The sequence below is a fragment of the Athalia rosae genome, chromosome 8 (genome assembly GCF_917208135.1).
Source record: "Athalia rosae chromosome 8, iyAthRosa1.1, whole genome shotgun sequence".
Classification (NCBI taxonomy): domain Eukaryota; kingdom Metazoa; phylum Arthropoda; class Insecta; order Hymenoptera; family Athaliidae; genus Athalia; species Athalia rosae.
In genome coordinates this window covers 2,012,246-2,032,524 of record NC_064033.1, presented here as the reverse complement: position 1 = coordinate 2,032,524, position 20,279 = coordinate 2,012,246, and the positions used below count along the sequence as shown (strand labels likewise).

At 40.1% G+C, this 20,279-nt stretch overlaps 2 protein-coding genes across 7 annotated transcripts in view; both read right to left on the bottom strand.

Annotated features, from left to right (window-relative positions):
- Positions 1-11,609, bottom strand: part of LOC105688123 (WD repeat-containing protein 47) — a 58,669-nt gene extending 47,060 nt beyond the window's left edge. The window contains exon 1 of one of the 2 annotated variants that reach the window (XM_020853477.2): positions 11,464-11,609. Coding sequence is in view for 1 of the 2 variants with exons in the window: in XM_012404187.3 (XP_012259610.2) it covers positions 4,475-4,539 (65 nt within the window). In the remaining variant the exon portion in view is untranslated. Of the gene's footprint in view, positions 1-4,474; positions 4,831-11,463 lie in introns of those variants that run through there. The other variant, XM_012404187.3, reaches the window with a different exon arrangement.
- A 428-nt stretch (positions 11,610-12,037) lies between these two features.
- The window catches only part of LOC105688075 (E3 ubiquitin-protein ligase MYCBP2), a 127,918-nt gene continuing 119,676 nt past the window's right edge, over positions 12,038-20,279 (bottom strand). For all 5 annotated transcript variants that reach the window (XM_020853559.2, XM_048659378.1, XM_048659379.1 and 2 more), the window contains 9 exons: positions 20,138-20,267; positions 19,657-20,063; positions 19,458-19,572; positions 16,016-16,206; positions 15,132-15,926; positions 14,829-15,053; positions 13,968-14,740; positions 13,507-13,877; positions 12,038-13,410 (listed from right to left, as the gene is read on the bottom strand). In XM_020853559.2, coding sequence (XP_020709218.2) covers positions 13,295-13,410; positions 13,507-13,877; positions 13,968-14,740; positions 14,829-15,053; positions 15,132-15,926; positions 16,016-16,206; positions 19,458-19,572; positions 19,657-20,063; positions 20,138-20,267 — 3,123 coding nt within the window. In that variant the 3' untranslated portion in view covers positions 12,038-13,294. The remainder of the gene's footprint in view (positions 13,411-13,506; positions 13,878-13,967; positions 14,741-14,828; positions 15,054-15,131; positions 15,927-16,015; positions 16,207-19,457; positions 19,573-19,656; positions 20,064-20,137; positions 20,268-20,279) is intronic.

Genomic DNA, 20,279 nt, shown 5'->3' with positions numbered 1-20,279 from the left:
ATTGCCGTCTCATTGCCTGCACCCTACCGCACTACGAACCCCATTATTTTATCTCTAGTACCGACCCGTTGTGCTCGTTGCAAAAAATCTAATCGATGGCGAAAAGAAAAAAAAAACAATACGTAGACGGTTTTATTTTTCAGCCCCTGACGTGCGTGAAAATTTCATACGAACTGCAATAATCACGTCAGCCGTCTTTAGCCGAAATGCACTGAAACTTGACTGCACGTATTATTTGCTGATCGATTCTACTTTTTTCATTCATATCGTAATCCAAGTGCTCCAGACCTGGGTACCCCGAAAATACTCGATCCCCCCATCGATTCCGTCCCGACGATCAGCCCTCTGCAGACTCATAAGTCATTCGGCATTGATTTTCCTCTCTTTCTTTCGGCGAACAGGTGAATTACAAGAGAATAACGCCGAGGAGGGGGCGAAAAAAAAAAAGTTAAACTCAAGTGTGTACCAGGGGTGCGAATTCTGTAGTAGTTTCGTCATCGCGAGGGACGGAGCTGAAGGTTCTCTTGTGCGATACACGTACGGGAGTGAGAAAAAAAGCCCGGAGCTTGCAGCTCGCGTGGGCCGACAAGAACCGCTTGCGTCACGTTCTCAACGAAATTTTACAAGTACATATACCGGCGATGCGAGGTGAATTTCATATTCGAGGCTATACGCGGATATTTTGTCGTATGAATTCCGTAGCAATTAAAACGAAAATAAATTCCAATTATAAAATTGAACGGGTGGTCGTACCTCAGAGGTGAATTGAGCCATTTTGGTTATCTGATCCCATTGAAAAAATGTCGGGATTTTCGGAGCCGTTATATTTTTTTTTTTTTGGAGCCCATTTTTTTACAGCGTATGTAAATTTGCGAGAAACTTTTTTGTCTCTTTTAATTCATCCGCAGATGTGACCGGAAAGTTTTAACAGAGTTCGGAACTTTGGATCTAAAAAAAAAATAAGCCCAGTGAAAAATATCTAGCAAAGTAAATCTATCTACTTCAACTAGAGCTGGTGATATGCATATCTCAACATCTAAATCACCCTGTACGAGTAATTAATTATGTTAACGAGAGACACACGAGTTGGTATGTGGACCGAAATCAACAGCGAGACTTCAACTTAGCCTAGTTGTTATGGACAAACAAAATTACAATAAAATATGTAACTAAAATATTCGTCATCGTGAAACTGCAGGCTCATATATTGTTCGGTCATTTTATCTGTACAATCAAAATCTTGCGCACTGATATGAAACGCGTGTAAAAAAAATTCTTCCGTTACTATAAAAAAGAGAGACGAGGACTTTAAAGTTTAAAGTAAAAGTATACGTGAGGTGTCGGTTACGTATCGCAGATACAGTTACTTGGGAATGCACGTGTCGCTAAAATATCGTTTATAAGTTAGAAAATCATTCATGATTTTATGAATGAGATCGGCTAGCGTTACCGACATATGATGTGGCTTATACACCTACCAGGTATACATAAATTTCAAAGGGTTTAAAGTCTATAAAAAAATTTTGTGAATATTTTTTTAAAAATTTTAGTCAGTTTTTCCAAGTTTTTCGATCGGCGATGAAAAATTTCAAAGGCTGAACTCCTTCGCTACGCATAACCCCGTATTCCCATAATCCACGACGTGGCAATAAATTTTATATTACCCGTATAAACGTTGGGATCAGCTAAGATATAATTAACGGATCGCTGTCCGCACGGCTTCTCACCTGCGCCGATATAATTAACGTGAAATTGCGATGAAATAAAATAATATACGACCGGGACTCTCTCCGTACTGTAAGAAGGAAGCCTCTATCTGCAACTGTAATGCGACTGCAGCAGCAGCGGCAGCAGCAGCGGCGAAATACGATCCAGTTCGGAACGGTAAAATTGAATAAAACATCCCACGATATAATGCGCTATACATCAGCAACGGACAACTCCTCGTCTCGATTTTTCTGCCGCAAAATATTCGGATGAATTCGTAAATGGGTGAATTTTTTTTGTAACTCAACGATAAAGTTGTAATTAAATCATCCGCGGTGGTGATAAATTAATAAACGTAACAGCACTAGACGAAAAGTCCTTTGGATCTCATGATATCGCGCGAGACAATCAAAATTCTATCATAAGCGAAGCGAAAGCGAACGAATAATTTGATGCAACGAGGATTTTCGACACAGATGATCAACTGCGGCGAACCACACGTTCGTTGTACCATTCACTTGAAAATAATTGGAGTAATGAGAAACTATACACGAAAAGTGATTTCTTTTCGAAATAACCTGTAACGTGACGCACTAATTATTTCGGTTCTATCAAACTCACCGCAGGGTTCGTACAAACTTTGAACGACGATACACATATACGTCAAAAACCAGTCCCGTTTGACTCGAACTTGATCGTACAACCGCTCGCCGAATGAAAAAAAAGTCACGAATTCAAGATCAGAGATTACGGGAACCTGAAGAGAATTTTATCTCTGCACCAAAAGTTGCTAAAAATTCTGTTGAGGTTGTCCTCTGATTAGAAGTGAGAAAAAGTATTATACCAGTCGGGTAATAGGTCCTCATCGGGCTCACTGACTTTATTCTACTCGGAAATTTAGGTCGTTGATTAAGACGGTTCTTCTGCCCTTTTTTTTATTTCTTTTTTTTTTTGGCGTCGATGGAGACAGATGGAGTTTCCTCTAATTGGTGTGGAAAAAAATTCTCCAACATACGTTTCCCCAATATTATACTTCTTTATATACCCGTATAAATCGTGATTCCAAAAACGGTATTATATGGTGATTTTTGATTAAAGCTAAATACCGATATAATTGTGACGCAATTACAGACCGAACGATAGAAGCAATTAAATATTTATGAGCCAGTTATAATAACCGGGAACTAGACGCATTAATAACTTGACGAATTAGTTATAATTGAAGAAACTAACTGTCAGATCTATACAAACGCATGATAAAAATTCCTGACAACTTTTTCGAAAGATAAGTACAAGTATGCGTGAAAATATAAGAGTAAATCGCTGGCAGTTGAAGGAAAATATAAAAAAAATAGAAAAAAATGTCGAAACGATCAAAACCGCATTACACCACAGTGGCTAGGGAAAACGTAAAAATCATCAGATGTATGCACAATTATTAGGTAATAATTTATCAAATTATTTTTTTCCACAACGAGACTCGAGTCGAGCGGATCGAAGGAATCTCTACGAACCGGTTATGATGAGGCGGAAATAAATTTTATACGACGATGAGGGAAAATAATAATTATGCGGTCACACGGACGGAAAACGCTACCGGTCGTAGCTGTAGTACGGTGCGAGTAAAATATTTTACTCAACCCGACGCACATTGACACATGAATAAAGAAAAAAAAAAAAAAAAAAAACGGAGAAGAAAAATTCCATCTTTCAGCTGGATACGAATGTCTTCGGCAAAATCCACATTTGTATCTAGTATCATAGGTAAGAAAACGAGAAGGTCAGCGAGGTCAGAGGAAGGTCACGATTCGAGGAGTCGTGAGGTAGGTTATATACGTATACGTAAGGAACCGTTAATCGTCCTTATAAAGAGTAAAACTCCAGAAACACGCCTCCATCTTCGCTGCGATATGGGACGACGTTGTTAAATTTTCGTATCCCAACTTCGGATGCGATAAAAAATTATTACAAAATCCGAAAAGAGAGAAGAGAAATTCTATTTCCCGGTGCATTTTCACTCCGCCTGTGCGTCAGGTGTACACATTATCACGATTCAGTCTCAGCAGCGGAACTTTATAATAATGTACAGGTATTTAAACAGGTATTCAGGTGACTGCGGCAGCAGGAATTGCGACTGCACCGGTGCCGCGAGATACATAAATGCACGAGATAAAAGAGAAAATCTTTCTTCTCGATTATTCATTTATTTTTCCAATATTTCATCGAAGATTTTACATCAGCACCAAGATGAGGACGCTTTTCTAACACTCGAAGCGAAAGGAACGATCGTACGTATGTTTTTCCTCTCCCCCAGATTTTTTCATCTGCATCAGGAATCCGAGTGAGTACAGAAATAAGTGTACTGCACTTTAAATGCAAGGTGTACGTTGTTATAATGCGTACATCCCATGCGCCTCGAGTTAATATTGAGTTTCGAGTTGGTGCAACAGGATAAAAGTAACCTTATAACCGAGCGACGAGCTCATCCATCCCTCTCTCCTTTTTCCTCATCTCCTGGAACGCGAGCGAGCATTCGCAGTTATGTGTATCCTCCACGCTCCGTGAATTGCAGTACATACATATACATACATATATATTTACACACGTGGTATTCGCGGTACATGGTACATATAAACCGCACGCACATACAAGCGCGTTGCATAAGAACGATGAACGCAGGTGAATTATAAATAAATTTCGCTCAAAGTAAGGTGAACAAAGTTAAAAAATAATTTTCATGCGATACAGTTAGGAATATCTCTCATACCTTCCAAGGGTATCCTTCGAAAGGTCCTCAACAACAGCAACGGCCGAAGAGGTCGCAACCACCATTGTAGTGCGTAGATGTGACACGAAAAGTATTTTCCATATCAGGACGAAAAATAGTTAAATAAATTGTACGCGAACTTTTCACAACATGATTGAGAAGAAAAAATCAGAAACCGATTCTATACTTGCACACTTTCTTTCTTTTTCTTCTTTTAACACAGAATCAGGACGTTGCGTTCATAAAAAAAAACAGTGACGCATAATCAAAATTTCGAGCAATCGGAGTTCACGAACATTAAACACCGAAGCACAATATGCGTAGAATTATTCCGTTACGGTACAACAAATACGACACGAGATGTTGATTACGCGAAGTCCAGACGAGCAATGAGAGATATAAATTACACACCACTGACTCAGTCAGCGGACTCGAGTTGAATGATTCCACCGGCACAACACAGCGAGTCAAAAGTGCCTTGCGTACGTTGTATTCAATGACCCAGACCTGTTTGTTATTCACAACACGGAATACAAGTAACTATACTAATCTGTGTACCTCTACGCAAGGTCGACGTCGGCCGGTGTTTCTGCTCGTGCTGTTTATACCCTCGTCATATACGAACGCGACACGCTTTTTATCTTTCACCCAGGTCAGTTAAAGAAGAGACCGAGTTATTTTGGCGTAGAGCGCGATTTTCTTTCAATTCTCAGTTTATTTTATTTCCGCTTATAGACTTCTTTATCTTCTTTGCAAATAGGATACAACCCACTGACTGATTTAAATGAACGCGCGACTCTATATTGAAGATGATTAATTACGTTAATATAATTGATGAAAAAAATGGAAAAAAAAAAAACATCACAACGACCACGAGGATGATGAATTTATTTTTAATCAAGGAAGATCGTCGCACCACGCGTATTTCGAATCACTGTACGGAAGCCTGTTAATCGTAGTTATACGTAGCTGATTGTGAGAGAGAAGAGTGAAGAGTACCGAAGCACGAGAAGGCCAGGAAAGAACTACACTACACTTTCCGACGACGTAGTAAGTACGGTGAACTCGACCAGACAGAAAATCAGAGAAAGACACGATCGTATCCCAAGAGAGGAAGAAGAGCTGGCGTCCAACCCGTCGTACACATTCATAAAAAACGAACGTTTCGTGTACATACGTGAGATATACACACACACGCACATCAGATGCGGCGCATCGCGAACAATTAATGCACACGAGGAACAATAATGAACCCCACGAATTGCGAAGATCGTTTTAAATTGAAAAAAACTAAGATGAGATACAGAGGGAAGATCAAAGTTCTTTTTTTTTTTAGCAGCATTTCAATCTTTTACCTCCGAGTTGTCCCAATTTTTTTCATTTTTCAGAGCGATAAATTCGCGATGGCTCGATCAATTTCACGGATAGCGCAATTATAACGAAGCATGCGCGTGCAATTTTAATATGTGGTACGAGATCTAATGGTAGAACGGTGACTTTCATATTTAATTAATATAATTACATGATCCGATGTGTGTACTCTTTGAATTTGAACGAACTTTCGAAGTAACGTATCAAAGTTACCGGTTTTTTTCAAAAAAATCTACGACCGAAAGAAAAAAAAAAGCAAGAAGGAAAATTCAAGATACACCAGACCTAGTGAACTATCATTTTTATAGGTGATAAATATTTTCTGATTATCTGTTGCGATAAATCCAATTGCGGAATCTTCATCTTCGTTAATTACTCGATCATTTATAACACGACTGTCACTGTACGCTTTGGTAAGTATCTTATAACTAATCAGTATAATCAAATGTAAAACGAGAAAGCGCATTAGAGTCATCGGATTACGTGCGGTATGGGCTACGATGCATTGCGGTAAAGGATGTCAGGCGGTCAAATGCGCCATTAAAAAAAAAACAAACAAATAGATTTAAAAAACGAAAAAATAAATTTTATACCTACACGTATTCTCAGGTAGACGAAAAATTCTATAGGAATTAAAAATCACGTATATATTAATATGATTATAAATATGATGCACTAAATTTTATCCTCACCGGTGTAAGAACATATGCATGAAATTATTGAGTTATTAACGATCGATAAAATAAAATTTGACTTACTGGGCAATTATTAACTTTGACTAAACAGAAAAAAAAAAATAGGGAACGGTAGAGTCTGACGTGTATACAGACACCACGGATTTTTTTTCTTTCATTAGGAGTATCAGCGCAGTTATAATGTAGGTTTTATATATTCGAAATGAGGATTTGAATGATTATGTGTGTTCTAAGATGTGCACAAAATTTTCAGAGTGTGACTTTCTACCACGGCAAATGGATTATTCTAACAAGTGGTCGTAGTCTTTAATTCGAGGGATTGAACCGACGCTCTATTTATATTCCTTCGGAATTCCTACCAGAATACTAATTTTACGGTCAGTTGTTGGATCAAAAATTTGAAATAAAATATAATTAGAATAAAATTGACCCTGACCGATCGACTCAGTTATCGCATCGAAGTTTTTCAAAAATAATTTTCGAAGCTCGAAACTTCGACAATACGAAACTCTGTTGCGGTATTCCTTCACACGAACGATAACTGACTCGGTCAGGGTATTCGATCAAAGATTTATCGACAATAATTGCTTCGGAGTCGCATAACTAATGCAAAAAAAATCGCACAAAGAATTTAAAAAACGCGTTTTGAAGGAGATACTTCGAACTTTCGAATGAGATTAGAAAAATTTAAATCCAACGACTCGGGCACCCGGTGCACCTTCTCAAAGTAAAAAGTTTGAACTCCGCGTTTTCAACGTAGGTTGATTCAGAAGAGTGTAACTAATGAACAAAAAAACGCAATTCAAATCGACCGAGAGCATCCGAAAGGTGAAGCTTCAAGCTTCAAAATGCTATTTTCTGCAACTTTCCATCTCAATTTTTCGAGCAGTTATAAGGCTTCGAAATCCCACGTTTTTTGAAGCAAAAACAGGGTGGGTCGCCAACTTTCGTGCAAAGTGTATCAAATTTTTATCATCACCATAGATTTTATTTCCACACCCATCGCAATGGGTCATTTCGCTCAGAGATGAAACGAGACCGTACAAGGGTTCGATAAATTCCATATACCCTGGTCTGTTTTTTTTTAATTACAGGGTCAATCACCAGCCGGAGATGATGAACACAGCAGAGTAACATGGGATATCCGTAAGGCTATCGAAAATATAGAGAAGGGGAGAGAGAGAGAGAGAGAGAGAGAGAAATAATTCTACTACTCCGAAGCTGTTTTCAGATTGGACAGTTTGCAGTGAGAATCGATGATTCACCGCCGTCGGGTCTTCCCGCAGCGTACGTTGAACGTCCGCTGCTGCAATCATCCGATAATGGAATTATGATTGCCTATAGGCCTCCACGTCCGAAGAGAGAAGAGGGATAATACTATTCGACGTGTTATACGACAAATGTAACCGAACGTGTTCCCCGACTCCTGCAGCTGTCGAAAGGAAATTACCAATACGTAAAAAAAAAAGAAAAAGAAAGAAAAAAAAAACGGGGAAAAATGGACGATAAAAAAAAATGTATAACATTTTGGAAATTTTTCGAATAGCTCAACAACGAGATGCGACTTTTACAGGACGTCGTCGCATCACGTATATTATGCACTTACGTATGTATGGTAGGAATGTGAAGTGCTTTGTATTGAGATACGATGAGTTTTGTGTGCCACATGCCATCTAAGTGAAACCGCTCAAAGTATCTTGACGCGTGTAGCATATTAATCACACGTAAAATATAGTCCGGGGTGTAGCTACGTTGCAATATGATAGCTCACAACGGCTTAATTGATAACGAAAATTTTCTCTAGGGATTAAGTGAAAAAAAAAATATAAGGAATTCCTTTGACGTTAGTTATGCAATACAGTGGGGATCTGTATGCGAAATACATTAAATTGAGATGATTCGTATAGGTGTGTAAGAAAAGTCGAAGAAGGTAAAAAGTACATGCATAATAGGGCTGCCCTTAAACGGCATAGGGTGTAGCAGGTACGCAGCACCTTTTATATTAATTACATCGTACACCGCGGATTGCAGTAAATATGTAATACGTATATACGTTAAGGTTTAAGTACGTAACGTACAACGTACACGCCAATTAGGCGGCGACGGAAGGAAGATAATTGGAATTAAGCTTAATTGCGAATTTCTAATTAGACTATATCAACGCAAGTCTAATTTATTTCATACATATAGGTGAATATGTAATACGTATTGTAACTCGTCCGTGAAAATAAACAGCTCGTGCGAATCGTTTGTATTTTCATACGATTGAATATATATTTGAACGGAAATATTTCGGGACTTTAAGGACATGAATAAATGTGATAACTCAAAGATCACGCTTATATATTATGTATTTACTTTACTATACCTACGTTCAAACGATTTAACAGCTATTCATGTGGGAATACATATAAAAAATAGCGTCACAGAATGGCGAGTTCAAAAATTAGTATTGGTCAACTGTTCGGGCGATCATCGCGGTCGAGAAATGAACAACATTTTAAAGGGTATAGCGGTACCTGGGAATTCATGAATAATTCGATACAAGAATTCGTTTTGTTAATGTGAATATATCTATCCTCTCATTTATTTATTTATTTTATTCAATGTTATTTACTTGTTTCCTTTTTTTCCTCACTTCTCATCTTCTCGGTTCGATTCACAGTGTGTAAGAAAAAAATTAAAAGGAAAAAGAGAACGAAAAAAATTCTCGAGCAAACGTCGCCGCTACCGCCGTTTATCGAAGAGAATTTTATTACATGTGGCGTAATATCGGCTGCTGATTTAACAAATTTAACAATCTTTATTACGACCGTGTTTCCGCAACGACGCGAAAGTATTTTCGTTATACAATATACTCGTCAACGCCGTGGCTATTGTTCTATAATTAAATCCGCTTACATCTGCATGCACGTGACACGGAGGTCGGCGCCGGTCACGTTCCTTAATAAGATTCTATTCGAGCCCTGAAAACTCAAAGACCTTAAATTTGAATCAAGATTTCCCAGAGCAGCCGACACGCTCTTGATTATAATTGAGAACGTACCGGTACACGAATAGCCATTACATCGTTAAAATAAAAAATAATAAAACCAAATTCAGCGATTTCATTGAACAATGAATATAGCGTAAGGGTACGACTACATCTGTACGAACTGCTGCTGCCGGTGTTCCAGCTAAATTCGCCTGCGTATAATATGTGAGGTAATCGATATACCGACTAAATAAGAACGGCGTGAATTGCGAAGCAGCTGCATATAGAATTTCTGCTGCCGCTGCCGCTGCATTTGGTGAATTAAGAGGAGCGCTAGGGAGGTGGAAATTCGCGGAGATTTTTCAACGCGTATGAATAACCGCGATAACGTTTAGATGAGATGTTTCGGCATGCTGGGCAAATATTGTTTCAAATCAAGAGTCGGTTTGGATTTATTGTCGCGTCGCTGAATCTTATCGTCAAGGCGAGCGTGTGTATTCGTCGTCAGAGCAGCGGCAAACTCCTCGCTTTGTTCGCCTTCGATTCACGCACTGCACATCGTCGTTCTCCAGCACAGTCGTACTGTGATACGTATTAAATACGAAGCTCTCAATTGAAGGGTATTTAGTACAAAAGAAAGTACGGAACGAACAGAGAAGGACGCGGCGAATGAACCGACAATGAGATAGAACTGGCGAAATAGTTTGCGGTGAAAATTTGACGTTATCCGTTGACCTGAACTGTTGCGTGTTTCGTTGATTGAAAAAAAAATGAAAAAAAATGAGAAAAAATGGATTTAAACGGGTTCGTTAATTCTGTATATCCTGGAGGAAGCCCGACCGTAGGCGCCGCGTGGTACGCACGTGTTTAAAGAAACCCGTTTTCCATATATTCGTCAACAAGCCCTATGGAGTTCGAACCTCCGGGCAGGTCGCAAAGGTTCTCTCGGACGATATTTTTTGGGGAGAGGACTCCCGGCGAGAAAATCTCCGAGATCCCTAACTCGGTTTGCCTTCGAACTTCGAGTGAGATTATATTCCTGGACAAAAATTTCATTCTCTCCGATCCAATTTGGACACGGAGAGTGCACTCTGATATCGAACGGTACCTTCGGGGATTTATTTGTGACGAATTTTGCGGGCGATTTCTAAATCCCAGATTCAACAGTTTTGCGGTGGATAAAATCAATGTGAACTTGGGGAATTTGTATTCAAGGTCGATTTTACTATAGATCGAATAAAAAATAACGGTAAATAGATCCGGCAAATACTTGTAGACGACTGTCCGAGGTATGCTGCTGGCCTAATCACTAATTTTGCAAATACAAAATCAGACGTACGACGAAGACTCTGAAACGCAGTAGGAAGTAGGAATGTTCTCTACTTGCACAAAATAGCACAGGTTAAAAAAAAAAGGGATGAGAGTAAAAATCGATATTGCTAGCAACAAACAGCCCGGCGTGTGACGCCGTTGCAATATCAATTAATATCTTAATTTCAGCAGTATTTTTTGGGGCCTTGACAACGGAATTTCACATCGGCTTATACCGATTCTAATGGGAGTGACTAATGTTTTGATTGATGCTGGGGAATGGGCCGAAGGGTCGATCGTTTTGTGGTAAAAATAATTTCCTTGATGAATTTTGGTAAGGAATCGAACGAGCAGAAAATAAATAGTAAATACATTTCAGCTCCATTTGGGAATGAGAAATGCAGGAGATCGCTGAGTAAATTTGTTAATGTACCTACTGTTAAAAATAAACAGAACTTGACAGCCAGGGTACGATGTACCCCGTCCGAATGTGCGTGGGAGATCGTGGTCTGAAAAATTTTATTTACACGCCAACGTCTCTCCCGCCATTAATTCGTAGAACAACCAACGTATCCCCGTACAACATGTTTCAAATAATCTATCGGCAATTACATAATACATAAATAAAGGCTACTTACCGCTTATCGAAGCGAAAAACCGTCCGTATCGCACTGGCACTCACACAACTTTTGTTCACAACCTACGGACAGATCTTTACTCGACAACGCTCCGCGGCGCCACTGACTTGGGCCACGGCCATACCTACGATCAATCTCTGACGTTCGACAACGTGATTCGACCAACGAAACGTCGGACGCGTCTCTACCTTACTTCAGAGCACCGCCGCGACGCCCCTGAATTCCAAAAATTCAATCATACGATGATTAATTTTCGGCGCAATTTGTTGCACGTCTGGATAATCGGGCATTGTGGTTATTCAAAGACATACATGATCGTCAATCATGTTCGAATCATTTTTTTTTAATGTCCATGATCCAGAAAATAGAATAAGAACAGAGGAAAAAAAAATTTATATACCAATAAATAATAAACATTATTCCTCACAAGTAGTTACACAATAATTGTTACAGCATTTCAATTAATGGGAACTTTTTCACTCGACAAAACATCCTCATTTACGTATCAATTTTGCTAACATAACGAGAGAATCACTCTATGAAAAACACAGAGGGATCATTATCACGAGATCAATTTACGAGATAATCAAAGTACCCATTTATTTAATATATCATCGGAATGAACAATTCAATCATGGCACCAAACGAAATACCTACTTACAATTCAAGTTTTGCAATCAGATATTATCAATTATGTTATAGAAAATAATGGTAATAAATAAAATTGTTTCAAGACAACGAATGCACGAGAATGTTCGGAGATAACGAGAAAACAAAAAATTAGAAAAGAAAAAACAACTCAAGTGCCGAAATAAATTAAAAAAAAAATACAGCATGCGTTCATCTTAATATGTATAAGACAATTACCTATGACATTTTCTTGAGTACGTGCAGGTATGTAACTATGTCATATCCGAAGATCAAGTTTGACTCACACGATAGGTAAATGAAATTTTTTTTTTTTTCATCCCATCATTATCATCATTACGCCCTATAAGTCACACTCACAACTTTTATTTCCGTTATTTTAAATTTTTTTTTTTTTTTTAAAGATCGCATAAAATATTTATATATTTATCGATAATGAATTAATGTTTGTTTACAATTTCGATTACAATTCTTTAATTTTTAATTTTTTTTTCTTTTATGGATGTTCGTAATGATTTTTTATTTACTAATTCATTCAACTTTGTTCAAATTTTTTTTTTTTTTCTTCTTCGTTCAAACGTATCCTTGCATAATTTATAGAATTCATGAATACCCTCTCCTCCTTCGTGTACCTATCCTATATTTTATTTATATGTATACATAATATAAAGATTATTCATAAGAATAATAAATAATTTTATTAGTGCACTTGATTAAATTCAGTTATCCACTTCTTCGTTCTACACATCATGTTACAAAAAATCGCAACTCGCGTTATCCGGCTCAAATCACGCGTTGTTTAAATTAATGCGTGTCACCCCATCGCGCGAAGAAACCCTTACGGGGCCGTCTCCGCTCGTATTAAGCAGACCGTTGGGTGATCAGGTGTTCTACTTTGTTCGAAGACATCCTCCGAAATCATTTCGAATCTGGCGAATATCTCAGGAGGAATACATCGAGTCTGCTGGATACGAATGTACACTGAAAAAAAGTGACCTTTGTTTCCGGAATTGGACTAGTATAGCTAAACCGCGGCATTCCATAACGATTAACGATCATCAATCGTAATTAGAGAGACTATTAAAAACTAGGTCGCTCGGAACTTCATCGGAGGTTCGATGCTCGATTGTGTCGTCTACCGTTCGAGGTGTAATAAATTATTAATAAAGTGTGGACAGTAAATTTAGAAGGTGTGCGCGGTACGACAAACGCCACATCCCAAAGCGAATTCTTCACCGGTAGGTGGATGTTTTACGTGTAACGGGCATTCGTCTCCCTCCAACTGCTTCGCTTTTGGTCCTGAAAATTAAAAAACACCCGATTCCGTTAGCCTTCGTAAAGAGAATAGCGATTAATCGCGAGTACGGTAGCCCGGGGCAGTTGAGGGCAACTCACCGGCAGGGCAAGACGGCAGTTCGATCTTGGGAATATTGGTGACTCGCTGAAAGTCGTCGTGGCATGTGTTGCAGAAATGCGTTGTCCCGAAGCAGAAGAATACCGCTACCGAGCAACAGTAACGACACTTGTATTCGAGAAAATCAGCACCATGTTTGAGGCACATCTGGGCCCTGGCGACGTCGCTGCATCCGCCGCAGACCAATTCGGTCGGATCGAAAGTCTCACCGCCCAATTGAGCGTCGCATCTCGCTTCACCACCGTAATAAGCCTTCTGACATTTGTAGCAAACGTAGTAAGCGTAACGATCCATCGCGTAAGCCGCTGGATCCTGATGGTAACGCGCACCCGGCGCAACTACTGCCTCGGCCCTGAAAGAAAGTTGTTGTTTTTTTTTTTGTTTTCTCTCTTCCCTCTGATGTCTCGCTAAACCAGACGACGAGAAATCGAGACGAACTTACTTGTGCAGTCCTTCGTACTCCAATCTCATCAGAGCCTTTCTCCTGACGTCTTCGTAGAGAACTTTGACGCTGACGAGTTGTTCGGCGAGTCCCGGATGATCCATCGGTTGTTTGCAAATAGGGCACAGAGAAAAGCTGAAGGTGATTCGCGGTCCGACCCAACGTTTCAGCAGAACGTTGCGACAACAGTGCAGATGAAATACGTGGCCGCATTGCAGTTGGATGGCCGGTGCGCATGATAAAGCCTCGGTGAAACAAATCATGCACATGTCGTCGGCGTCCTGTTTCAGGTCGGATCCGGGCAAACATCTGTGCAGACAGGGCAGACAAGGTCGTTCGTTTCGCACGCCACCGCAAACGTGTCCGCAGGTGTGTACCTTGCTGCAAGCGTTCTTAGAATGTTCCTGGCACTCGTGATCGGAACAGATATTTCCGATGGCCAGTAGCCCCGTGTTCCCCGTGGTACCGCAAAAACGGCACACGCCCGACGTCGAACCGACCGGTTTACTCGGGGAACCGTCGCGGAATTCCACCAAGGCTTTCAGAGTCCTGCTGTCGGCGAGAGCGAGGACCCAGAATAATTTCGTTCGACCGCATCCCTCGTGGAGATCGACGCGAATCGCTTCTTCCTCTTCCTTGCATACTTGTCGGACGTGCAAACGCGTCCGTCTGTGCAAATGGAGAACACGGTCGCAATCGGCGCACAGATTTCCGCATACGTTGCACTGTATTATCGCGTTCGTCTCGTCGTCGTCGTGATTGCTGCAAGTCGGCTGGAGCGAAAAAAAATCGGGCTACATTAGTAAGTTTTCGACATCGATGAGACGACGGGGATGTGAAAAAAAAAATCAAAATAATCACCCTGGGTGGCGGCGGATGACCGTCGGCCGCGCTCCATTGTCCCGAAGAAAGTCTTTCGACGTGATCGATGTCCAATACGCAGAGCGAAGCGAGTGCCAGCCACAACGTCGGCGTGTGAAGACATTCGTTGGGGTCGCGACTTTTTTCGTCGAGTCTGGTGAGATTCAATATGTTTTCGGCTATCGCGGCTTTCGTGACAGCGGCCCAGGCTTCCGATATCTTGCCCTGTATCGAACGCGGTACATTGTACGAGGGAGAAAAATAATTTGAGAATGAAAAATTTTTCTTCAGAACTCTACTCACCACCGCCATATCCTTCAACAGCTGTATGATAACTTCGGCTAATTTTCTCGTCATGCATCCTCTCAGCCACCATCTGGTGCCGATGTCATTTTTCGGATGAATACTCGTGGCTAAGGAAACGGTCTGCAGAGCCTTGCCGCTGTTCTCTTTTCCCTTGACTTTGACCTGTACGGTCAAAGCTTTGGCGATGCAACTCAGGAAAACGTCGAGGATCCCCGGATCGTGTTCGTCGAATTCGGTGGACTGAACGTGTCCTTTGTTCGAAACCGACACTATGCTGAAATCGGGGGGTGGCAAATGCTCGACGTTCACCACACTTGCCAGGGCCAACGGTTTGATTTCCGGCAGCATTCGCCTCAACAACGACGTCACCTGTCTTTGTACTCGGGCGGAACCGGTGTGGAGAAGGCTCAACAAGTCCCTGAGTAAACCGTACTGATGAGACAGATAATTTCTTCCTACCGCACTTCCGCTTAGCGCCAAAACCATCGACAACATTTCGAAACAGTAGGTGTCCGCGGCCTTCGGTAGATCGCTTCCGTCGCTCATCAGACTGTTCACGGGGGTCGCGGAGCACAAGAGCGCTTCCCATTCTTCTCTGAGACGAGTCGCTTCTTTGCGTATAGCTTGAACGATGTGAGCGCATACTTGTTTCTGAAGATGAGTCAATTTACTACGACTGAATAGAATGCCGACCATGTGTTCCCGCAGATCGTTACTTTCCTCCAAAGCTTCGTTGCTGATGTCAGCAGCTTCGGGTTGCGGCTGTTCTCCTTGTATCAGCTTGCCGAAGACCTTGAAAAATGTACGACGGATTGATTATTACGAAATTAGAAATTGTTTTTTTTGCAACGGAATTAATTCGATTGTCGAGTATTACGTACTTGCGAAGTTATCAAACGAAACACTTTCAACGTCTCAGTTTCGCAATTTCTCTGTTGGATCGTCGTTGCGCTGTGTTGCTTTCCGATTTTCAGGGATTCTCCTTCTATGTCGCCTAAAATTCGTATCTGACGAAGCCTCAACGAATTGTCGGGGCCTTTCAATCCAAGTCGAACGACGACGTGTCTCGCGTCTGAAAAGAATCCCAATTTTAGTGACGATGAATATCCGATAACGATTCGATTGGCTGAAAGATTCGCGAATCGATTGTGCATTCATTTTTTACACAGGCGTTCGTCTCATCAAAACTTTTCTACATTGATCCAGCTGATCCGCAGATTTCTTTCTCTCAGGAACGAAGAAAGAATCGAAGAATTTGGATTGGTGTTGGACGATAGATGATTCCTAAGATCACAAGACATTAGTATAACATAGAAAATGTTGATTTCTGACCCCGAAAACGAAGAAAATCCAAGGGGTACACAGTACACTTTTAGATTTGCTCAATTTTTAGGCCCAAAGTAGAGTAGTTTAAAAATTAATTAAATTACACTTTTCTGACGTATTTTGACCTCAGGAATCCGAATCTGAAAGAAAAATTGATCTATCTATAAAATTGACCGAGTTATCTCCAATTTTCAGCTTTTTGGGGTCGAAAATAGAAAATTGATTTTTTAATCTATATTAATGTAATTTGAGTTCAGGAATCCGAATCTGGAAGAAAAATTGATCTATCTGCAAAAATAACCGAGTTATCGCCGAATTATCGCATTTTTTGGCATAAATTCGAGGATATCTCAAAGGGAAAAAATCGTAGCTCAATTTGGACAACGGATTCGTGTTCCTAAGGTCAAAATACATAAGAAAAGTGCCATACGATCGATTTTAAAAAATAAAAATTTTTGGTCAAAATTTGAAAAAATCGTAAGGGGTACCCCTTGGAAAAATCTCAAATTTTGACCAAAAATTTTTATTTTTTAAAATTGATCGTATGGCACTTTTCTTATGTATTTTGACCCCAGGAACACGAATCCGTGGTCCAAAATGAGCTACGATTTTTTCCCTTCGAGATATCCTCAAATTTATGCAAAAAAATGCAATAATTCGACGATAACTCGATCATTTTTCGAGATAGATCAATTTTTCTTCCAGATTCGGATTCCTGAGCTCAAATTACATTAATATAGATTAAAAAATTAATTTTTTTTTTTTGACCCCAAAAAGCTGAAAATTGGCGATAACTCGGTCAATTTTAGAGATAGATCAATTTTTCTCTCGGATTTGGATTTCTGAGGTCAAAATACGCCAGAAAAGTGCAATACAATCAATTTTTCAACTACTTTACTTTTTGCTCAAAAATCGATTTTTTTTTTGCTCAAAAATTGATGTTTTTTCGCCCAAAAATCAATTTTTTTTTGGTTTTTCAAGAGTAACCTGACGTATGATCAGCTCATGAATCCAAATCCGAAAGCTAAAATCATCTACTCATGCAATCGATCAAGTAATCATTAATTATTCGCTGTTGGGAGCAGAAAAATTAAGACACATCGAGTGGTTTTAGTCGTAGACCCACTTTGCTTCGTCGCATCTATGCATGGAGCGAAATATTCGAATTTCTCAATTCTCCAGCAAACCCGAGCTGAGCTGGAGACCGAGTGGGGCGGACGTTGATTACCATCGACGAATTTGTGGCTGCAGAACTTTGCCGAACATCATGATATTTACACCGAGACGAGGGTTCGCCGTGAACTCCTATTGGTCGATACACCGTACGTATCCTCGCAAACGGATAATATCCCAGCTCGAACGGATAATATCCCGAGCGGTTTGTTGTGAGACGTCACCTCTGCTCAGCCCTGAAGGTGACGTCTCACAACAAACCGCTACGCTGCTGGCTACGCTGACTCCAGTTAAGCTCGGATTCGTTAGTAGACCAAAAAATTCGAATATTTTGACGCAGAGATATTCTCAAATTTGTGGTAGAGAAATGATAAAATGGCGATAACCCGGCAATTTTATAAATGGATCAATTGTGCTTTCAGATTCGGATTTCTGGAGTAAAAATACGTAAGAAAATTCTAATTAATAAATATTAATGAATTAATAAATTAATTCAAAAAGAGAGAGAAGAGCATTTTGGAGGTGATAAAATTCTGCTGCTCTCGGTTCAAGTTCATCCAGAAAATACAAAAAATACGACCTCCTGACGCGTTGCGTTGAACGTTTTTTTCAAAAAGTGAATTCGCACATCAGTTGATTTAAAGCGTTGCGCGCAAGAGAAAAAACTGGATGTATTTCTTCTATCATACGTATCTGAAAGCGGAAGGTTTAAGCTTTAATTTGGTTCCAATTTCGTTTGATTCGGTGCATTTTTCGAAAAGTTACAAGCGTTTGAAGTTGACCATTTTCGCAAAGAAATCATATATTTGCTCTAATTCTTTGACTCGTATTGTAGTACCCCTGCACTCCAAATGTATTGATGAACGGGCATCAGCAGCCAATCAGCGTTTACTACGAAAATACGTAGTAAAAGAGCGAAGAAAGGGGGACCAGACATTCCTTAGTAGTGGGTCAACAGTCGGTGTATTGAGGTAGGTCAGGCAGTTCAATCACCTCACGGTTTATTCGAATTAATCCATATATGGGGTGTATCTTGGCCAAAATTGACGCAAAAAATTCGAAAAAAATTCTGGGAGTATCTAAATTTTTATACCCATGAGTACATGATGAGTATGTCTATGTATGATGAGTATATACGTCCATACCTATATAAAACTCATGTACATAGGGTCTATTTCTGCCAAAATTGACGTAAAAAAAAAAGGAAAAATTCTGGGATCGTGTACGTTGTTGAATCTAAAGGTACATGATGAGTATGTGTATGTACGATGGGTATATATATACATACCTATGTAAAACTTATGTATATAAGGTGTATTTCGGCCAAAATTGATATAAGTAGAGGAAAAAAAAATCTCTGGGCATGTGAGTCGGACAATCTATGAGTATATAACGAGTTTGGGCATATGTGATGTACATAAGGTGCGTTTTGTGGCAAAGCCTACGTTCAAAAATTAGGTGGGTACACCTTTGGGTATATTCAGAGGTAGGTGCACGATGAATTTGGACATATGTGGCTAGTATATCAGTATATAACAATGTGTATCTATTATATACCCATGTATATATGGTGTATTTTGTGACAAAGCTCACGTTCAAAAATTCTGTAGGTATTTACGGGTACGATGATGAGTATAGGTTAGATGGAGGATATACACGTGTGTCTATATGGTCCCAGGTATATATGGTGTATTTTGTGACAAAGCGCACGTTTCAAAATTCTCTATATAGGAATATATGTAGGTATTATATGATAACTATGGGAGAGAAGGACGGAACAATTTACGAATTTTCATAGAGATTTATTCATTTCTGTTCTATTACCTGTTACCGGGCAACTGACCCAGCCGGCTGATCTGCTTTCAACATCGACAGTTCTGAGTTTGAAGAGCTCGTCAACGTTTGGTCCGGATTGAAAAGTGACGCTCGCAACTTTGTTCTGTAAAATTCAAAAATGTACAACACAGCGATTCATGCAGCGCAGAAGTTACTCGGCATAATTTTACCGGCGATCAATACTCACCGCCAGATCTCTGCAGTTATCGATATGAATGTAAATCATTCGCGGATACGAGTGCGCGCCGCAGATGATCGTTATGGTTTTAGTTTTGTTTCGATCTTCGTCACCGGATTCCCAAAATGTCTCCGTCGAATTATCCGTCAGATTGCCTATCATTGCTTGTCTGCTCGATACTTTGATATCAACTCCGGTCGTCAAATCTTTCAACGCCTCGACAGAGCTCGTTATATGCTGGGAGAACGTCGACTGGTGGCTCTCGTGCATGCTCATATTCACGTCTTCCTCCTCTTCCGAACGAGACAGAATTTTACTGATATTACTGAACACGTGACTCCGATGGAGAAACGTGTGATCGGCAGGTGTGAATCGAATTCCCCAACACCTCACCGCTGCTTGTTGTAACGGCGATCCTGAAGCGTGAGCAGAAATTTTGTTTAGCCCATCTGTCGTCCCTACGACGCATCGAAATATTTTGGATAATTACCTGGCGGCGGCAGAAGCATGAGATCGGCAATGGTTTGCAACAGGGTATGGAATGCAGCGGGAAGAGGATTCGCCGCCTCACCGGCAACAACCAAATCGCTCAACGGATGTTCGCAGACCCCGATCATGTCCTGTTGTAAACG